Source organism: Sus scrofa, chromosome 9, assembly GCF_054392235.1.
Source record: "Sus scrofa isolate SSC_HxYL_T2T_F1_AM1 chromosome 9, Sscrofa_HxYL_maternal_Yorkshire_Landrace_v2.0, whole genome shotgun sequence".
NCBI lineage: Eukaryota > Metazoa > Chordata > Mammalia > Artiodactyla > Suidae > Sus > Sus scrofa.
The window spans coordinates 10,243,369-10,265,516 of NC_139391.1; the positions used below are offsets into that span (position 1 = coordinate 10,243,369).

The following is a 22,148-nucleotide window of genomic DNA, read 5'->3' on the forward strand; positions in this document are numbered from 1 at the left end:
ACCTGCATCCTCATGGATGCTAGTCGGGTTTGTTAACTGCTGAGCCATGATGGGATGGGAACTCCGTGTTTTTAATTTTAAATTCCTATTATTCCTTGCTGTTACATAAGAAAATAATTGGCTTTTTTTAATATTAACCCTGTATCATGTGACCTTGCTGTTATAACTACTTACTAGTTCCCCAAGCTTTTGGGTTTTTGTTTTGTTGATTCTTTGGGATTTTCTCCATGGACGATCATGTCATCTATAAATAAAGATGATTTCATGTCCTCTTCCCCAGTGCATACAGCTTTTATTTCCTTTCGTGCCTATCGCATGGCTGGGACTTTCAGTGCATGTTTAAGAGCGTGGTGAAAGGAGACAGCCCAGTGTTGTTCTCTAACTTAGGAAGGACGCATCTGGTTTCTCACCATTAAGTATTTTGGCAAATATTAGTAGATTTTTTTGGCAAGTATTCTTTAGCATATTGATGAAATTCTCCTTTATTCCTAGTTGAATTTTTTCACGTTTTTTCAGCATCTATTGATTATTTTCTTTAGTTTGATTCATGTGGTGAAATCCATCAATTGATGACTGAAAGTTGAACCTGCCTTGCATTCCTGGAATAGAGTTAATTTGGCCATGATGTGTAACTCTTCTTATAGCCTGACAAATTTGATTTGCTAATATTTTGTTGAAGATTTTTCATCGATGTTCATGAGAAGATATTGGTCTGTCATTTTCCTTTCTAGCGATGTCTTTGGTTTTAGCGTGAGGATGACACTGGCATTATAGAATGAATTAGAAAGTTCTGTATTTTAGAAGTGATTTTTTAAAAAATGGTATTATGTCTTAGAGTTCCTGCTGTGGTGCAGTGAGCTCAGCCTTGTCTCTGCAGCAGCTCGGGTTGCTACTGAGATTGCCGTTCTGTCTCCAGCCTGGTATAGGTCACAGCTGTGCTTGGATTTGACCCCTCCTGGCCCAGGAACTTCCATATGCTGTGGGCATGGCCAAAAAAAGCAAGAAACAAACAAACAACAAACAAACAAAAAGCCCACCCCAAACTGGTATTATGTCTTATTTAAATGTTTGGTAAAATTCACCAGTGAATCCATCTGGATTGGTGCTTTCTCTTTTGGAGAAAAGCTCAGCAGGATGGGGCTGAAGAACGGGTGCTGTGGAACTTAAGGAAAAACGTTAACACAAAACAATACGCCAAGACAAAACAAAACAGAGAGATAGTAATTGTTATTATTAATTGTTGATTTAATTTTTTTTATAGGCCTACTCAGATTGTCTGTTTCTTCTAGTGTGAGCTTTGGTAGAGTGTCTTTCAAGGAATTGATCCATTTCATCTAAGTTATCACATTTCTGTGCATTTATAGTATTTAAAATTTTTCTTTTATTGTCCATAAGATCACTTGTGATGGCTACTCTTTCATTCCTCATGTTAGTAATTTCTTCCTTTTCTCTTGGTTAGCCTGGCTAGAATTTTATCAATCTGACTGACCTTGACCTTTTTAGAAATACAGCTTTGGTTTTGTTTACTTCATGATTTTCTCCATTTAATTTATCCAGTTTGGAGTTCCCTAACTCTTGGATCTGTAGATTTATTTCTTTTGACTAATTTGGGGAGTTTTTAGCCATTATTTCTACAAGTGCTTTCCATTCCTGCTTGCTTTCTCCTTTCCTACTGATACTTGATGGAACAAGTGTTAGCTCTTTTGGTATCGTTTCACAGATTCCTGAGGCTCTGTTCATTTTTCTCTCTGTTGTTTAAATTGGGTAGTTTCAATTGTTCTATCTTCCATCTTTTTTTTTTTTTTTAACCTACTTTCTACATTTTCCTATTGAGCTCATTTATTGAGTTTTTTTATTCCAGTTCTTTATATCTTCAGTTTCTTTATTGAAATTTTCTGTTTCCTTGCCAAGACTTTCTGTTTTTTTCATTTCTTTCAAGCATGTTAATTCCTGTTGAAGCATTTTTGTGATGGCTACTCTCAGATCTTTTGTCAGATGATTATAGCACATCTTTTGACTCAGCATTGGCATCTGTTGATTGTTCTTTTTCATTTGCTTTGATGTCTTCCTGGTTCTTGGTATGGTGAGTAATTTTTGATTGAAATGTAGGTATTTTGGATATTATGTTATGAGTCCATGGAACTTACTTAAACTTTCTGTTTTATCTGGCTTCCTCTGACACCTCTGGTTGGGGAAGGAGGAAGTACCCTCTCATTACTGCCAGGTAGGGATGGAAGTCCAAGTTCTCCAAGAAGCTTCTGTTGACACCCATGTGGCAGAAGGGCGTGTGTCTGTGTGTCGGGGGGCAGCGCCTGTTGCTATGGACTAGGAATGGAAGTTCCAGCTGCCCATATAGGGAACAGGGTGGTCTCAGTAGAACTGCCTACTAGTGAAAGTTCTGACTCTGCTAGGTCTCTTTTGCTATTACCCAGCAGGAAAGAAGAGGGTTATCTTGCTGCAGCTGTAACGAGGCTCCAGGCTCACCATGTCCGTTGACACTTTGGGGGCCTTGGTTGGTCTGTCTGGAAGAGCTGGTCCCAAGTTGACTTTCTCTGAAATCTGTGGGATATTAGAGCACTTCGGTTCAGCTTGGCAAGGATGGAAATCTACTTTTGGTCTCTATGAATTTGCTTATTTTAGAAATTTAATATAAATGGAGACGGTGGTCTTTTTCGGTTTTTTCAATTAGCATAATGTTTTCAAAATTCATCCACGTTGTAGCATACATCAGTACTTCATGTCTTGCTACTGCCAGGTGACATTCCATTGTGTGGATATGCCACATTTTATGTATCTATTTATCAGATGACTGGCATTTGGATTGATCCCATTGTCTGACGATTATGAATGCTGTGGACGTTCATATTCAGGTTCCTGTGTGGACATATTTTTGATTCTCTTGGGTATATACCCACGTCTAGGAGTGGAATAAATAAAAAAAAAAATTATTTGGAAGTTGAGACATACAGTCCTAACTGTAACTCTTATGTTTAACATTTTGAGAACTCCGTTTCTTTTTTATTATTTACTTTTGTCTTACTGTATGTGATGTCAAGAAAGAGGACAGATATTTTACAGTGTCTTTTGGGTTCTTAGAAAGAACTCTTCCCAGTCTTTAGATATATTTCTCTTCTGTCCTTTGCTTACATTTGTAGTTGTTCCATTAAAATGACAGGTGCTGACAATTAAGTTACCCAGGAGATCCATAAGTTACATGAGTCTTAAAGTGCTTTGAACCAATCACATTTTTCAACATTGTGAATATTCAGTTATTCATAGTAATAGCTTTTTTCATTTTTTTAAAGTTTTATTGAAATATAGGTGATTTACAATGTTGTGATAATTTCTGCTGTACAACAAAGTGATGCAGTTATCCATAAACACACATCCATTCTTTTTCAGATTCTTTTCCCCGAATAGATCATAGTCACAAAGTTTATATTCATAAATTTACCTGTGCTTTTAATTATTTAGAAAAAAGAAAGTGAGTGCCTGCAATTAAAAATTTTGGTGCTTCGAAATGAACTGGAAAGACAGAAGAAAGCTTTGGGACGGGAAGTGGCTTTACTGCATAAGCAACAAATTGCATTACAGGACAAAGGTGAGTAAAAACACCAGACAGACAGTCTAGCTCCACATTTAGTAATTTTCCTTTCTTCTTCTCCATAGGCTCAAATAGTTGTTTTTATATAAATATACTGATACAATTTCAAAATTTTATTTTGAAGTTGATACATACAGAAAAATACACACACACATACACTTCGCATTTTCAAAGTGAACATATCTGTATGAGCAGAATCTTCAAGAGGACCCCAGAACCCCAGAATCTTCTTCATGCTCCCTTCTGTACACGAGGGCATCTCTAACCAGACTAACCACTACCTTGACTTACTATACCATAAATTGGTTTCACCTAATTTTGAACTTTATACAAATAGAATCATATAATGTGTGCATTTTACATGCTGGCTTTTGTTCAACATCTTATTCATAAGTTTCATCCTTACCTGCATGTGATATAGTCTTAGTTTATTTTTACTGCCCTTAGTATTCCAGTGTATGAACATGAATTTATTGATTCTTTTGGCATTTCATTAATTTCTAATTTGGGACCATTGCAGATAGTGCGTCCGTGAATGTTCTAGTACATGTTTCTTAATGAAGATTTTTATGCATTTCTTTTGGATATAAACCTAGGAGCCGAATTGCACAGCCACAGGATACGCACATCTTCAGTTTTTGTAGATTGTGTTCAAAGGTTTTCCAAAGTGATTGTGCCAGTTTACCTCTTCTCCATCCAGAAGTGTATCACATCTCTTTTCCTACATTTTTGTCAAGTGTTTGGTACTTTCTGGCTTTGTATTTCAGCCTTTCTGATAGGTATCTTATAGTGTTGACTTGCAGTTAGTTTTAATTTTGATTTCCCTTAAGACTAATGAAGTTGAACATTATTTCTTATGTTTCTTGCTGATTGGAATGCACCTTTTTTTTTTTTTTTTTTTTAGGGCTGCACCCATGTCACATGGAGGTTCCCAGGCTAGGGGTCCAACTGGAGCTGTAGCCACTGGCCTACGCCACAGCCATAGCAACATGGAATCTAAGCATCTGCAGCCTACACCACAACTCACACAATGCCAGGTGCTTAACTCACTGAGTACCTGCCTCCTCATGGAACCTAGTTGGGTTTGTTACTGCTGAGCCACAACAGAAACTCCAGTTTGAGAATTTTTTTTTAATGGGAGTTGTTTATATATTATGGATATGGGTTTGTTTTTTTTGTTTTTTTTTTTTGCTGTTTAGGGCTACCCCCGTGGCATCTGGAGGTTCCCAGGCCTCCAGGGAACCTGGCCTACGCCACAGCCACAGCAACGTCGGATCTGAGCTGCAGGTGCGACCTACACCACAGCTCACAGCGACACCAGATCCTTAACCCACTGAGCACGGCCAGGGATCGAACCTGCATCCTCATGGATGTTACTCAGATTCGTTTCCGCTGAGCCACGATGGGAACTCTTAGATATATGGGTTCTTTGAAATAGGAATTAAAAATTTATGCTCCCATTCTGTGGCTTGCTAGTTCATCTTTTTATGATACCTTTACATGCACACAAATTCCATTTTATCAGTCATCTTTATTTGAGGCCTTTTATGTCTGGTTTAAGAAGTGTTTGCCTATTTTAATGTCACACAGGTCTTCTGTGTTTTCTTTTAAATGCTTTGCTATTGAACTTCTTACATTTACATCAGGAACTGCTTTTCTGTGTACGACGTAAGAGCCAAGGTTGACTTTTTACATATGGTCAATTGACCCAGCGCCATTATTGGAAGACCGTCCTTTACTCATTGCTCTGCTGTTTCACTTTTGTTGTAAAAGGGATAAACATATACTTGCTTGTCTGTTACAAGCCCGTCTGTTCTGTGTCTTTGAACTGTTTCTGTTCTTTGGCCGTTATCTCACTGTTTTAATTTCTCTCATGTTGTATTTGCTCTCGTTTTCTGTTACAGTTCTTCACCTGGGCTATTCTTGTCCTTTTGCGTTTTCGTATGACTTTCTACCCAGAAAAGAAAGCCGTGTTAGGATTTTGAGTGGTAGTACATTTAATATATTTACCAGTACAGTGGGGGGTAGTAGACGTCTTTACAACATTGAGCCTTCCGATCCAAGAAAATGGTATTTGCCTTTATTAGGTCATCTTTACAGAATCTTCCTGAAATAAACTAGTTGTTAGTAAATGGATGTTTCATTGAGTTTATTTCTTTTTTTGACATTTTATGATACCTGTTGTAACTATCTTTAAGTTTTATTTTCTACCTTTTGCTAATATATGGCGATGCAATTTTTGAAAAGTGGCATTGATTTTATTATATATACAGGGAGATATTCCCCAGAAATTTCATAGACAAATGAGCAGTTCTTATATTAGGGTAATAGCCCTGCAGCTACAGCTCTCACTGTGATTATTTATTTATTTGTACTATAAGCTGATTATGTTTATAATTTATTTATACTACAAGTGAATTATATTTATAATTATTTATACTTATAATTAAAATATTTAATTACAGTGTGATTCTATTCTAATTTTTTATGATGTAGGGATAAGAAAATTGCAGGAAGTTTTTTTAGATATTTGAGATTGAATTCATATACCATGCAGTTCATTTTAAAGTGTATAATTCAGTCTCTTTTGATTTATTCATACAGCTGTTCAGTGATCACTATCTAATTGTTCCTCCTAAAAGAAAATTCATACCCATTAGACAGTTATGCCATGTTCCCCCTTTCACAAATCCTAAGAAACCACCGATTTATTTTCTGTCTCTCTAAATTTGTCCTTTCTGGAGCCTTCATATAAATGAAAGCATGCAATATGTGGTCTTTTGTGCCCAAGAGTTTTCATGAAACGTAACGTGTCCAGGTTCATCCATGTTGTCTGTAGCTGTTAGCATTACTTCTCCTTTTTCTGAGTAAAATGCGGTTGCATGGACATACTGTGTTTTATTTATCCGTTCATCACTTGATCGAAATTTGGATTGTTTCCATTTTTTGGGCTGTTATGAATAATGCTTCTGTGAACGTTCACATGTAAGATTTTGTAGGGAAGTATGTTATTATTTCTCTTAAATATGCTGCAAGTAGCATTGCTGCATCGTATGAAAACTGTTAACTGCTTGAGCAACTGCTAGCTGTTTGCGCAGTTAAGTGCACCGTTTTACCTTCCCGCCAGCGCTCTGCGAGGCTCTGAGTGCCTCTGTATCCTCATCGGTACTTCTTCTTGTCTCTCTTATTATAGTCCTCCTAGTGGGTGTGGAGTGCTACCGCATCGTAGCTTTAAGTCACATTTCCCTAATGGCTAAGGTGCTTATTATAATTGATTTTTGTATCATAATTTAACAGGCATACCTTATGTGATTGTACTTGACTTTATTATACTTTCCATTTTAATTGTATTTTTTTCAAATTGAGGGTTTGTGGCAGCCCTGTGTCTAGCAAGGTTTATTGGTACTATTGTTTCAATAGCATTTGCTCACTTCGTGTCTTTCTGTCTCATTTTGGTAATTCTTGCAATAGTTTAAACTTTTACATGATTATTATTTCTGTTATGGTGATCTGTGATCAGTGATATTTGTTGTTACAATTGTAATTGTTTTGGGGGCACCAGGAATCACGCCTGCGTAAGACAATGAACCTAATCAGTAAATGTGGGTGTTCTGACTGCTTTACCCACTGCCTTTCCCCTGCCCCTCTCCCTCTCCCGGGGCCCCTGTGTTTGCTGAGCCACAATAATACTGAAATTAGATCAGTTAATAACTGCACAGTGACCTTGAAGTGTTCAAGTGAAAGGAAGAGTCATACATCTCTCACTTTAAATCAAAAGCTAGAAATGATTAAGCTGAGTGAGGAAAGCATGTCGAAAGCCAAGACAGGCTGAAAGCTGGGTCTCTTGGGCAAAACAGCCAAGTTGTGAATGCAAAGCAAAATTCCTGAAGGAAATTAAAAGTGCTACTCCATTGAACACACAGATGATAAAAAAGCGAAATAGCATATTGCTGATACGGAGAGAGTTTTCGAGGTCTGGATAGAAGCCACAACATTCCCTGAAGCCAGAGCCTAATCCTGAGCAAGGCTCAATGTCTGTTTAGTTCTATGAAGGCTGAAAGAGATAAGAAAGCTGCGAAGGAAGAGTTTAATCTAGCAGAGGTTGGTCCAGGAAGTTTAAGGAAAGAAGCCATCTCCATGACATAGAGTGTAAGGTGAAGTAGCAGGTGCTGATGTAGAAGCTGCAACAAGTTACCCACAAGGTCTTGCTGAGATAATGAGTGACGGTGGCTACACCACACAGTACATGTTCAGTGAAGACGAAACAGCCTCATCCTGGAAGAAGGTACCATCCAGGACGTTCGTAACTAGAGAGGAGAGAAGTCAATGCCTGGCTTCAAAGCTTCAAAGGACAGGCTGACTCTCTTGTTAGGGCTTTACACAGCCAGTGACTTTAAGTTGAAGCCAGTGCTCATTTACCATTCTGAAGATTTAGGACTCTTGAGAATTACGCTCAATCTGCTCTGCCTGTGCTCTGTAATTGGAACAGCAGACCCTGGGTAATAGCACACAACTCTGTTTACGACGTAGTCTCCCACTGTTGAGACCTACTGCTCAGAAGAAAAGATTGTGTTTAAGATATTACTGGCTATTGCCAGTGCACCTGGTCACCCAAGAGCTGTGCATACGTGGTGGAACTAGCAAGGGAACTAGAATTCGAAGTGGAGCCTGAAGGTGTGACGGAGCTGCGACATTCTCATAGGAAAACTTCAACAGATTCTGGGTTGCTTCTTACGGATAAGCAAAGACAATGGTTTCTTCAGATGGAATCTACTCCTAGTGAAGATGCTGTGAAGATTGTTGAAATGACAACAGAAGATTTAGAATATTTCACACAGTTGGTAGGTCAGTGGCAGGGTTTGAGAGGCTTGACTCCAATTTTGAAAGGAGTTCTAATGTGGGTAAATGCTGTCAAATAGCATTATATGCTACAGAGAAAGTGTGAACGCAAGAGCCAGTTGATGTGGTCTCAGACTTTGCTGCTGTCTTGTTTTAAGAAATTGGCCCCAGTCACTCCCGCCTTTAGCAGCCACTGCCCCGATCAGTCAGCAATCATTAGCATCCAGGCAACACCCTCCGCCAGCAAAAAGACTGTGACTTGCTGAAGGCTCAGGTCATAGTTAGCATTTTTAAGTAACAAAGTATTTTTTCATTAAAATACATATGTTGTTGGGAGGCAGACTGGGAATGTAGACATAGTGCTGTTTGTTGCACACTTAAACGACAGTATAGTGTAAACAACTTTTATGTGCGCTAGGAAACCAAAAAAAACCTGCGTGACTAGTTTTATTGCAATATTTGCTTTATTGCAGTGGTCTGGAACTAAACCTACAGCATCTACGAGTCACACCTGAATATCCAAGGAACTTATTAATTCTAATTGTTGTTAGAGTTTTTTTGAATTTTATGTGTACCATCAGTTCACTTGCAAATAATGGCATTTTAATTTATTTCCTAATATTAATGCCTTAACATTTTTTTCCCTGCCTGATTGCCCTCTCGAGTACATCCGTCACAGTATGAAACAGAAGTGGCGACAGTGGATATCTTCGTCTCATTTCTAGTCTCAAGGAGAAAGCTTCCAGTATTTCACCATTAAGTGTGGTGTTTATTATAAGCTTTTCTGTGTTTCTTACTTTGTGGTGTACCTATGTCACATCTTCTACCCATTTTGTCATTTTGTGTTACTTTTTTTTTTTTTTTTTTTTTTTTTGTCTTTTTTGCCATTTCTAAGGCCACTCCCCCGGCATATGGAGGTTCCCAGGCTAGGGGTCGAATCGGAGCGGTAGCCTCCAGCCTATGCCAGAGCCACAGCAACTCGGGATCCGAGCCACTTGTGTGACCTACACCACAGCTCACGGCAACGCCGGATCCTGAACCCACTGAGCAAGGCCAGGGATCGAACTTGCATCCTCATGGTTCCTAGTTGGATTTGTTACCCACTGAGCCACGATGGGAACTCCTGTGTTACTATTTTTTAAAGAATTTTTAAGAGCTTAATATGTGTGCATTCATTTCTTTGCTTTTATCTTTCTAAAAATCCATTCACTTGAGATATAATTATATACAATATAATCAGTTTAAAATGTGCAACTTGATGAGTTGTATAATGTATTCAGGCAAGTGTTTGTCACGGTGCGTGAAAGAACATCTTCATCACCCTCCAGACCCCCTTCTGCCTCTTTGTAGTCAGTTGACTCCCCTACTTTTTTTTTGTTGTTGTTGTCTTTTTGCTATTTCTTTGGACCGCTCCCGCGGCATATGGAGGTTCCCAGGCTAGGGGTCGAATCGGAGCTGTAGCCACCGGCCTACGCCAGAGCCACAGCAACGCGGGATCCGAGCCGTGTCTGCAACCTACACCACAGCTCACGGCAACGCCGGATCGTTAACCCACTGAGCAAGGGCAGGGACCGAACCCACAACCTCATGGTTCCTAGTCGGATTCGTTAACCACTGCGCCACGACGGGAACTCCTCCCCTACTTTTTGACATCACTTGCCTTTTATAGAATTTTATGTATATGGCCTCAGACAATATGTACTATTTATGTATGTATGTACTTACTGCTTTTTAGGGCTGCACCCTCGGCATATGGAGGTTCCCAGGCTATGGGTTGAATCGAAGCTACAGTTGCCGACCTACACCACAGCCACAGCAACACCAGATCCAAGCCACGTCTGCGACCTACACCACAGCTCACGACAATGCCGGATCCTCAACCCCCTGGTTGAGGCAGGGATCAAACCCGCAACCTCATGATTCCTAGTTGGATTCTTTTCCACTGCACCTCGACAGGAACTCCAGTGTGTACTGTTTCTATCTGGCTCTTTTACACTTGGCATAATGATTTTGAGATTTATCCATGTGGTTGTGTGTGTCCGGAAGTATACTTTATTTATTTGTTTTTTTTTTTTTTTTTTTTTTGGCTGTGCCCATGACATGTGGAAATTCCTGTGCTGCTGCAGTGACCATGCTGGATCCTTAACCACTAGGCCATCAGAGACCTCCTGTGTCAAGAATTAATTTCTTTTTAGTGCTGAGGAGTATTCCACTGTGTGTATATACAATTTGTTTATCCGTTGACCTGTAGACTAGATTTGCTCCCTGTCTTGAGTTATTATGAACATTGTTGCTGTAAATATTTGAGTAGAAGCCATTGTGTGGACATGTTCTCGGGTGGGTTTAACTTTGTAAAGTAGTTACGCTGTTTAATACTCCCGCTAACAATGTATGAGAGCGCCCTTTACTTCATAGCCACACGTTTCCCATTTTAGCCGTCCCAGTGGATGTAGAGTTGTTTCTTATTGTGGTTTTAATCTGGTATTTCTCTGCTCATGAGTGTGGTCGAACATGTTTTATTGTGCTCATCTGTTGTCTGTATATTTTCTATGGTGAAATAGCTAGATCTTTTGACTGTCCCCGCCCCCCCCCCCGGAGGGGGAGTTGCTGGGAGACTATTTTATGATTGGTGTCTAAGAGTTCTTTATATACTATAGATACGTGTCATTTATCAGATACATGTTTGACATATTTTTTCCATATCTTAATATTGTCTTTTGAGTTTATTCATCATTTCTCTTTAGGTAAACTTTGTCTTATTTTAGAAATCTTAGCTAAACTCAAGGGCATTGGTTTTCTTCTAGCATTTTTATCACTTTAGTTCTTATGCCTCTGATTTTATTTGGGTTTCATTTTTGTGTGTGGTGTGAAGAGAGGAGGCTCGTGAACCTGGTGGCACTGCTGGGACCCTTTGTGTTTGTCCACCCTTTGTGCATAGTGGCCTGGAAACACCCCCCACCCAGGGAGCTGGAGGAATGTAGGCTCACCTTGTTTGTGTCCCTTCCACCAGAAGCCACTGTGCCAGGCTGCCTGTTAGCTAATGTCTGAAATGACTTAGTCACATAGAAATCTGTGTGTGATTTTTTTAGTTGTTAACAACAGGAGGGTAAATCTGATATGTTATTCCATGATTCAGAAAGGAAGTGTTTTCCTATGCTTTCTCACCTCTGAACCATTTGTTAGAATATGCTTTTCCCATCTCTGCTCGGTTCCCTTATTTTGCTTCTTCGAGAAGTATTTAAATATGACCTCTCTTTGGAGGCTTTCTTCTCCCTTATCCAGAAATTTCTCGCCCCCCCCCCCCTTCTGTGTCCCCATAGTTGTTTTTTTTTTTTTTTTTAATTAAAGAATAGTTGATTTACAGTGTTGTGCCAATTTCTGCTATACAGCAAAGGGACCCAGGCATATGCATGTATACATTCTTTTTCTCATCCCATAGTATTTTTGCCGTTGTCTTATTTTCCTGATTCATTGGTTTGGACTTGGCACTTTTATGTTAGCATCCTTTTCAGTGCCCAACTTATTAGACCTTACATGGCACTCCATGCACGTTATCGCAGAAGGAAGCTCTGAGGGGCTCTCGTCTCAGCAGTGTGCATTATGTGTGGTGCCTGAATTGTTTATCCTTAGTTTATTTACATTGCATCATTATATTTCAGACAGTTGGGATTGATGGATAAATGAGATGTAATGGCAAAGAGAAAATCTCTTGTGTCATGTGCGTTTGGAATGTGGAGTAAAGGCCATAGTTAACATGTTTTAAATCTTTACACCCTATGAAATACAGGTCAGAGTCAGAGAATTATTTTGTAATCGATTTTGCTTCCTTTCAGTCATTTCAGAAGAAAATCTTTTACAATTAAAGGGACAGGTTTTGGTTCAGAATGCATTGATTCATGACTGGCCTCATTATTTGCTGGCTATGTAATAACCGTGTGCTGTTACTTGGCTTCATCTCTGAAATGAATTAATAATAGTACTTACAACTGTATTGATGTCTTGCTGAGGTTTAACAGGCTCCTCAGTTCTGCTGATGTTGCTGGCCTGTGGAGCATACATACTTTTTGTAGCAAGGATGTGTGTGATGATCAGGTGAATTGTAAAACTGAAATGATCCCAGAAAAATAGGCGCAAAATACTTTCTGTCTTATTCCTGTGTTACACTTTGTTGAATTTCTGTACCATTTAAGATAAAGTCCTAATTGAAGTTGACTTAAGGAGACCACCTAGGACCCACCTTAATCTGAACACTTCAGCTGAACAGACCTTCTCTTTGCACTACAAGATGTCTAAATTTGCTCAAGTCTGTCTCTCCTGCATGGAGGCCTTTGTGAATTGTCTGTTTCTCCAGGAGATCTTCTCTGGCTTCCTTCCCCTCCCCTCCCTCTTCCCCCATGTTAGATGTCCTGTTGTGCATTTCCATATGATTTAGTGTGTTTGCTAGCAAGTAGTGAAATGATTTGTTAATGCGAATATTCGTAGTGGCTTCTTACGTATTAGGACATTTCCTTGACACTTGGGGCTTATCTGTGCTCTTGGTTCTCAGCCCAAGAGCTCAGTTAGACTCCAAAGTCAGTAATATATGACATTTTGTCTTTGCTACTGATTTTTCTGAATGACCGTAACAGAATTAATTAACTTCTGCATCTTTTTATACATCTGTGCAGTAAGGAGTGCAGCTCATAGTAGAGCCATAGGGATTAATTTGTGCAAGCATTTGGAAGAAACTGTGCCTATCATATATTTTATATTTTTGTTTATAAAAATTCATTGTGACTGAGTGATTTATTATAAGGAGGGAAAAGATAATTTCTATCCATCCTCTGACTTGCTGGGTGGCCACATAACTCCTAGGGGTTCTTTCCTCCATAACCTTAAATGTCCTATGCCTGGAAGGCAGTGGTTCTCAATGCCTATAGCATCTTCGAGCTGGGTCATGGGCTGATCTTATTAATGTTTATTAATGTATATGCATTTTCATTTCCAGCAGGTATTTAGTTATGACGTTTAATAAAAAACCATATTTCCCCCCATTAGTGTCTCAATTCAAATAACATTCACAGTAACTATTTATATACTGGTTTACAGTTCATTTATGGAGCAGCTACAAAGACCTAGGCACTGTGTAAGATGTTAGAAACAGAATGACACATGCGATGGTTATATGACAGGAATCTGTAGAGCGTGCCGTAGGAACACCAAAGAGAGCATCTGAAAGAAAGAATACTGAGTAAGGGAGGTGACACTTGGGCTGAGTCCAGAAGCTTAAGTGGTAGATAGTTGGGAGAGAAGGTGAGGCTTTCCAGGTAGAGGGAACCGTTATGTAGGGGCTGGAAGTAGACTAGAAAATTGCAGGTAATTCCAGTAGAGCTTCAGCGAACCTTTGAGTAAGGTCCATAGAGAGGCTGCAGAGGTAAGGAATGACCTGATCATAAAGGAAGTTACGGCCAAAAGTTTGGAGATTATTGAAATCACATAAGCCAGTTTCTCAAAGACAAAAAGTAGATGGGACCGTATTGATGACCGTAATGTAGAGTGGAGGTCAGATGTATGTTTTAGAAAGTTCTCTTTGAAGAATTAAGGGTAGAGAATTATAAGTGAGGAAGTTATGACAGTTGTATAAACAGTATGTAATTAAAATCTCAACAGTTTGGAAATGAAAAAGGGAGGAGGGGGTGTGGGTTCGGGAGATATTTAACGATGGACTGGACTGTTAATGGTTTAGCAGATTGGAGGAGGGAGAGAGAGGAGGTTTAGACAGTTTCCAACTTCTGGTTTGGACAACTGGCCAGATAATTAAACTGTTCATTGAGACAGATACTGGAGGAGAAGCAGGTATCGGGAGCAGAAGGGGAAGGGGAAGAATTAAGACTTCCAGTGTTGGATCATTACTTAGTGGGTAAGACAGCAAACAAGAAACCAACAAATAAGCTAAGTATCAGATTCGAACAAGGACTAGAAACAAGCTGCGGTGATAGAAGTTAACTATGGGAGACTCTTTTTACAGAGATAGCTCAGAAAAGGTTTGCTTGAAGAGCTTCAGTCTTGCAAGATAAGAATTGCTGGGTTACCAAAGTGAAAAGGTTTGGACATAGGAAGTGCCTGGACTGTGGCATAGAAAGGAGACCACTATAGCTGGGACATCCCATGTTAGGAAGAGAGTACCATGACATGGGATTGGAAAGAGACTTGCAGAGTATAAGTGGAGATATTTGCCTCATCCATTGAACAGGAGGAGAAGGCTAAGAAAGTGGCATCGAAGGTCCTGAGTTTACATATTGGTTGTAGGTAGGACTATGAAGGAATTCTATTGTTTTAGGTTTTATGAGGTCAAGGTAATTAGTGTATTGGATTTAGGGGAGCATTAAGGATTGGGCAGGGATTGTGTGGAGTAGTAATCTCCAGGAATGAGAAGGTAAACTGCTGAGGAAATTGTAGGAGGATTGTTGCTTGTCTTGCCTGTTTGTGCTTTGTGGTTATTATTTTTAAAGTAAAATCATTTAGGCTGGTTGTGTAATTTTCTCTGCCTACTTGGAGCTTCAAGGGGGCAGGTTGAGAGAATGTAAATATTCAGTAAAAGTGAAATTATCCCCATTTTACAGATGAGGAAAATGAATTTCAGAGAAGTTAAGACTTGTTTAGAGTCCTGAAAGTAGCACAGAGAGAAATTTAACCCGGATCTTTCTGATTCCTAAGTCCATGGGCTTTCCAGTATGATACACGGACTCCCATAGGATCTGCCTATTGTTTTTAAGCACTAAGATTAGCTCTGACTCTCTCAGCTGTCAAGCCAATTGTACAGAGTTATGAAGGGTATCAATTACTTCCCTTTTGCCTGTCATAAGGAAGTATATCAGTTCTTTAGGGAGAAAAAAAAAATCTTCTCTTGGCACCAAATTCCAAGAGGAATTTAGCATGTAGTTTCTTATGTGCTAGATATTAAATATCATAATGAAGTACAGTCAGTTGCAATTTTGTGAACGTTCCAGCAAGAAATATCTATTAACCCTTGAGAAGGGCAGATCATAAATCATAGCACAGAAAAGGCATTTCTGCAGGGAGAAAATTAAAATAGTCGAAGTATATTGCTTTTTGGTCATCTGCCTTGATGTAGAAAACTCAGAAGAATGACAGTTTATTGATTTTAACTGTAATTGTGACAAGAGCTGGCCACGGGCCAGTCTGAGACCAAACTCTCTGGTGAGAGAGAGCCTAAAGAGTCTGTGTTGGCTTTTTTTTTTTATTGAATGAAGCAAGATTCATATTCTTTAGCTATTCGGTTTATAGGAAGCAGCATTGACATTTGGTTATTAAAATTAAAGTGCCTGACTTGAGTTTTTGCTGAACAGAGGGACCATGATGTATGCATGAATAGGGCCAAGTGTTTCAGACAGCAGTTTTGGAGTATGGTAAACCAAGCACATGTGTCTGCATTCTCTCTCTCTGAATGACTCATTGACATGATGATAAAGATACATGCATAAAGAATAAGTCCTTGATGATGGTGAAAATAAAAGAGGCTGCCATCAGAATAGCAAGGATTTTTGGTACAGTTCTCAGAGACGCAAAACGTAGAATTGCACTGATGAATAAATTAGAGTGGAGGAAAACTGCAGGCTAGAGCACAAATGGAAAAGGCGACAGTGGGAGTTTCTGGTAGAACTCTCAGAGGCCTCAACTTGCTGTTCCCAAGTATGAGAATCAGGAGGATGGGAGCAATAATTAGGGTAACTGGGCCTTCTGGCCCACGTTCTCTCCTTTGTGAATTTGGAGTAACTTCCTCTAACATTTGCTCCAGCTACTTTCTAAACATAACGGATTCCTGACCTGGTCAGGTCCCATGGTAGAAGACTGACATAAAAAGGTAGAGCAGAGCCTAACTGTAGAGTTTTACAACCAACTCAGAGGGAAAACATGAAAGGCAGCTCTACTTAGGAGTGAAATACCCCAAAGTAATAAAATCCCCAAATAAAGTCCCCCTTATTTAGCAGTTGTAGTAGTTGAAAGTAAAGGTGCTACCTTCTCCCAGCTTATGTACTCTGAAGAAAAGCCTGATTGTCATCAGGACCTGCCCACTTAAGCTGAGCTGGCATTCAAGTATGGGGCTTTTTATGTAAATAAATCTTTTTAGCTTCAAAGGAAACATACACTATGGCCTACACTAATTAGTCTAATCACTTCTTTATGGATTTGAAGGGAAAACCAAGGATCATCAGATATTTGAGGAAAACGCTATGAACAAGACCAAGTTGAAGAAACAGAATAGCTGACCTGAAAGAAACAGAAAATACAAAGAACAGAGAAGAGCTTTTAAAAAAATTCTCAAGTTACTATCCTCAGATTTGACTTCCAGCCTCCGCCTGGGAATGTAGAAAGGTGGCAGGAGCTTCATTTATATCCTAACAACAAGAGAAAGCTGGATAATGTACAAAATTATAAATTTTCTTGATCTATCAGAGTACTAAGCTCTCAAGGCACCCAAGTAGCCTGATACATAAGGAAAGATGGGCATCTCTAGGGAAAGACAGGATATTAGGACTGATTCTCCAGTGACAGAGCATGGGAGGAATTTGGGGCCCTTGTGTAAGAAGCTAAAATAATCCAGCTACAGTTTTTAACACATTCTAAACACCAAGTGTGGTTTGCCTTGAGACTTTAGTAGACACAAGGCAGTTCGTGTCTGTTTGCCATTTTTTCTGCATCGACTTACCTTGGGTATTCACAGGAAAGATGGAGGCAGTGCAGATATTATATAAAACCTCCCTCAGTTGTATAGGTCTAGAGGAGGGGAGTGGATGGATGTTTTTGTAAGAAAAGTATTACCCTTTTCCCTAAGAACAAAAGCATTAAGCCTCTAAGGGAAGAGCTGCAAACCTTGCAGTCCCCAGGGCACACGTAAAGACCTGCTGTGCCTAGAGGAAGAAGAAGTGAAAAAAAACTACTCTTAGGGGTGGGGCAGGAAACTCTGTTGGGTCTGGACTATTAGAAATCTCCTATCCCTAGGGGAGGGACAGTGTCACTGAGAAGGCCCTATGCAGGTACACAGAGTATGGCTTGGCTTAACCAGGACAACAGAGGAGCTCCCTCCCTTCCTTCCCATACAGGCTAGAAAGCACAGAACAACAAGTTTACCACTTGAGGAGAGGCAAGAGCATGGTGAGCTACCTTTACTTAGGGTGCTGGTTCACAGGGAATACCTAAATCTAAGGGTAGAACAGTATCATTGAGAAAAAGCCTCTGTCAAACCATCTTTACCACCACCCTCAAAAGGGAAAAGTAAAGGAAATTTGAAGAATGTGGTACATGGAAGGTAGTCATGGCAGCAGCAGAACCCAAATCCAGCTGAGTTTCTGATTTTTTTTTTTTTTTTTTTTGTCTTTTTGCCATTTCTTGGGCCGCTCCTGCGGCATATGGAGGTTCTCAGGCTAGGGCTCGAATCAGAACTGTAGCCACCAGCCTACACCACAGCTCACAGCAACACTGGATCCTTAACCCACTGAGCAAGGCCAGGGATCGAACCTGCAATCTCATGTTCCTAGTCAGATTCGTTAACCACTGAGCCATGACGGGAACTCCCTCAGTTTCTGCTTGTATTAACTCAACCCTCCAAATGAATAGAAGAAGCAGCATGTCCTTTTATTTCTCTCTTGCACTGCAAATGATGTTCAAGAGTCAGTTGAAAATTTTGAGCCAAAAAAACATAATCCAAACTAAAAACAGAAAACGAATACTACCACCACCACCACCACCAACAACAAAAGGTTGACAAGAGAAAAAATCAGCAGAAAAAGACTCAGAGACAACTGAAATGTTGGGATTATCAGAGAGTATTTAAAATAACTATGATGAAGTTTTCCACAAAAGCCTGAAACTTTTGTGGAAGGTGGATGATAAACAGAAATAGGTGGTAAATTTCAGCTGAGAAATGGGAACTATAAGAAACAGTCCAATGGATGTGCTGTAAACCCAAACCATAGTAATAAAGATGAAGAATACCCTTGATAGAATCATTGGTCGATTTGACACAGTTGAAGAAAGAATCATTGAACTTGAAGATAGGTCAATAGAAATTACTCAAACTGAAGTGCAGAGTCCCATAAAACTAAGATAATTCATCATCAGCAGTCCTATACTTCAAGAAATAGTAAAGGAAGTTCTGCGTCAGAAGAAATATGATACATGGCACAACACAGGAAAAACTGAGAGCTCCAGAAATAAAGGATGGTTATATTATAAAGAAAATTTTTCTTAGTTTTAACTTGCTATAAAAGACTACTAATTTTATAATGCAAAGTAACTATTTAGGGGTTTATAACATGCATAAAGTAAAATTGATGCAGTATTAGAAGAGTAGGGAAGGGAAGAGTTGGGAGTGTATTATTTTCAGGAATTTAGAAGTTAGATGAGAAGCAGGACACATCCGTGGTCTTGAAGATGGACATCGCTGCTCCGTTACGCACGTATTCATTATGCTTAGGAGGACCCAGCGCCAATCATGCAGTGTCCAGGCTGGTAATACACAACCCAGACAACACCCGAAGAGATCGAGCACATCACTGCTCACTATCATTACTTCTTATGAAGTACCTTTTGGAACCTACGCTGAGTTTTCTGAGGTATCTTGAAATACTTAATTCTCTACCTGAACCCAACTAAACCATACTCACTCAGTTTTGTTCCAGAGACCACCCTGTAACCAATGAAGTGTATTGCCTTTTAACAGAAAACATGAACCTGAGGAGTTCCTGGAGTCGCTCAGTGGGTTAAGAATCTGACTAGTACCCATGAGGACGTGGGTTCTATCCCTGACTTCGCTCAGTGGGTTAAAGGTTCGACATTGCCGCAAGCTGCGGCTTAGGTCACAGATGTGGCTTGGATCTGGTGTTGTCGTGGCTGTGGTGTAGGCCCACAGTTGCAACTGATTCACCCCCTGGCCTGGGAATTTCCATATGCCATGGGTGTGGCCGTAAAAAAAAAAAAAAAAAATGAACTGGACGTGTTTTAGAGAGTCGCTGCCAGTCTGCATTCTACAGCCTTAGTTCTGTTAAAACCTATGGAAAACCATAGCCTCTCGGGACACCTTTTTCTGGGGTTGCATTTACTCTTTTACTTTTTATTTGGAAATCATTCTGGATTTACAGAAAACTTGCAGGAATAGGAAGAGTACAGAGAACAACCAGTTGGTTGTCAACTTCAGTGTTTTCTGAAATCATTGAGGGTAAAATCTGGGAAGGGATTCTGTTGGGGCCAAAGAAGAAAAGCGGTGTTCCTTGATTAAGTTCTGCTTGGGGGGTAGAGTTAGCAACTTACTGGTCATTAAAATAAATTGAGAGAGAAGAACAGTGTGCTTAGAGGTATGTGGGTAAACTTACTTAGGCTGGTACATTTAGCGCTAAGGTCCAACCTGTATTTTGGTTAATTAACCTCCTTCTTCCTCCCTAGAGATGTGCAGAAGCGTTCAGGTCACCTTCCGTTGTTGGATCCCAGTTCATGAAACTAAACTCCTTTGAAAGATCTAGCACTTCGTATGGCAGAATCAAAGACCGTTCCTCTGTGCTCGCAGAACCCTTTGGAGCTGTCAGGCCTGGATCATCAAGAATCTAAGACAGTCTCGTTTTCTTAGAGTAGGAAGATGCGAAAGGGTTTTATGATCACATAAATCAAAGTGGAGGTTCCAAAGTTGATGTAAATATTAAGGAAATCAGGCATATGAACACAAATATTATCCATTGCCATGCTAACGTAAACTCTTAAAGGAAATTAAATGTCCTGTAAGGGGATCGAGGTGTTGGGGTATCAGTTAAAGTGTTTCACATCTATGGAGTTAAATTTTATACAGCCATTAAGCATTGTAACTCAGACTGTCAGCATACAAAAATGCTAGTGACATCATTGGGAAAAATCAGAATATGCATTTCCTGCACACTGTGATTGTAACTAAAACTACTTGTATTTATCAGATGAAATGTCATAAAAAAAACTACTTACGTTTATGAACTATATTGTAGTCGTCAATATGCAATAATTTCTTCTGCTCTATTTTTTATACTTTTCTTAATGTTATATAGCATTTGTAGTTGAAAACACATTACATTAACCACTTAAAAAAAAGCTGTATTTTTTTAGAACGGTTTTAGGTGCATTACAAAGTTGAGCACGAGTACGACAGATTTCCCATCTACTTCCAGCCCCCATCTGTGTGCAGTTCCCCCCCGCCCCCCAGAGTGTGGTACACGTGTTACAATGATGAAGCTTGAGTGAGTCGGCCTCAACACTCAGAGTCCAGAGCCAGTTGTTTTTTAAATGAACTTGTGTGAATTTTGACAGTCATGTGGGGTTTCTTGGTCAGCAACCCAGAAATCTGTAGACCGAATCTCCAACTCTTACTCTTTGACTCCTGCTAGAAGCTGTACAAAGATGGGGCCCGTAGGGAAATTCCTTCTGGTTCACCCCAAAACACCTCCTTACCCAGCCCACCTTAGCTTTTAACTCTCTGTATTCCTCTCTCAGTCAGGGGCCCGGGCTCTCGCCGGTTCTGGTTGCGCTTGCGCAGCCTGCGAGCGGTGTTACATCTGGAACTGTCTCCTTTTGTCTCTCCAGGAAATGCGTTTCAAACGGAGCACCTCAAGCTGCAGCTCCAAAAGGAATCTCTCAGTGAGCTGAGGAAGGAGTGTACGGCGAAAAGGTAAACGCCACGCTGAGCGTAACTGTTACGAGCGTTAAGCGTTTACTTTGAGGATAAGATTTGGAGAAAGAGTGTTTCTTTGAAAGCCGCTGGTGTTAATTGATACTCCGCACATGTCGGGGCTGTCAGGGCCGCTTTCATTTATGTTGCACCTACTATGTGTCCCACACTCTGCTACAGGTGGTTCTGAGAGCTCCTCGTGTGCGGGCACAACCGGGAACGTGAACACAGTTGTCGATGTCAAAGCCCCGGCGCCTCCTGCTCCTCTGCATTTAGCGCCGCCTACAGTTCGTCCTCACTCTTCTTCATTCACACCTACTCCTGCCACCTCGGCTGCGTTTACATCAACAGCTCCCAGACTCTCTTTAGTGTCAGTCTCTCCAACTTTCTAGTCATCTTGTGTTGTATCAGACCGCTCTTCTTTTCTTTCTTTCTTTCTTTTTTTTTGGCACCCTCAGGGCATCTGCAGTTCCCCAGCCAGGGATCTGATCCTTGCTGCTGCTATAACCACACTGGATCCTTAACCCACTGTGCCGGGCTAGGGATTGCACCTGTGTCCCAGCACTCCAAAGACACTGCTGATCCTGCTGTACCACAGCAGGAACTCCCAAACCTCTCTCTCTGTCTCTCTCTCTCTCTCTTTTTTTTTTTTTTGTCTTTTTGTCTTTTTAGGCCACACCCATGGCATATGGTGGTTCCCAGGCAAGGGGTCGAATCAGAACTACAGCTGCTGATCTCCACCACAGCCACAGCCATGCCAATCTGAGCCACGTCTGCAACCTACACCACAGCTCATGGCAACACTGGATCCTGAACCCACTGAGCAAGGCCAGGGATCAAACCTGCATCCTCATGGGTCCTACTTGGGTTCATTAACCACTGAGCCACGATGGGAACTCCCAAAACCTCTCTTCTTAAAGTACTGTTCTTTGCCATTTTTTGCCTTCTTCCTAAGAACCATCCCACTCTAGGATGTTTAACAAGTGCTAAGAGTTTTTCCTTTATTTTCTCCAGCACATG

General features: G+C 40.3%; 1 protein-coding gene across 14 annotated transcripts in view; it reads left to right on the top strand.

Moving 5' to 3' along the window:
- The window catches only part of UVRAG (UV radiation resistance associated), a 289,633-nt gene that overhangs the window by 146,639 nt on the left and 120,846 nt on the right, over positions 1 to 22,148 (top strand). For all 14 annotated transcript variants that reach the window (XR_014814737.1, XR_014814738.1, XR_014814739.1 and 11 more), the window contains 2 exons: positions 3,475 to 3,601; positions 21,044 to 21,128. Coding sequence is in view for 10 of the 14 variants with exons in the window: in XM_021062526.2 (XP_020918185.2) it covers positions 3,475 to 3,601; positions 21,044 to 21,128 (212 nt within the window). In the remaining 4 variants the exon portion in view is untranslated. The remainder of the gene's footprint in view (positions 1 to 3,474; positions 3,602 to 21,043; positions 21,129 to 22,148) is intronic.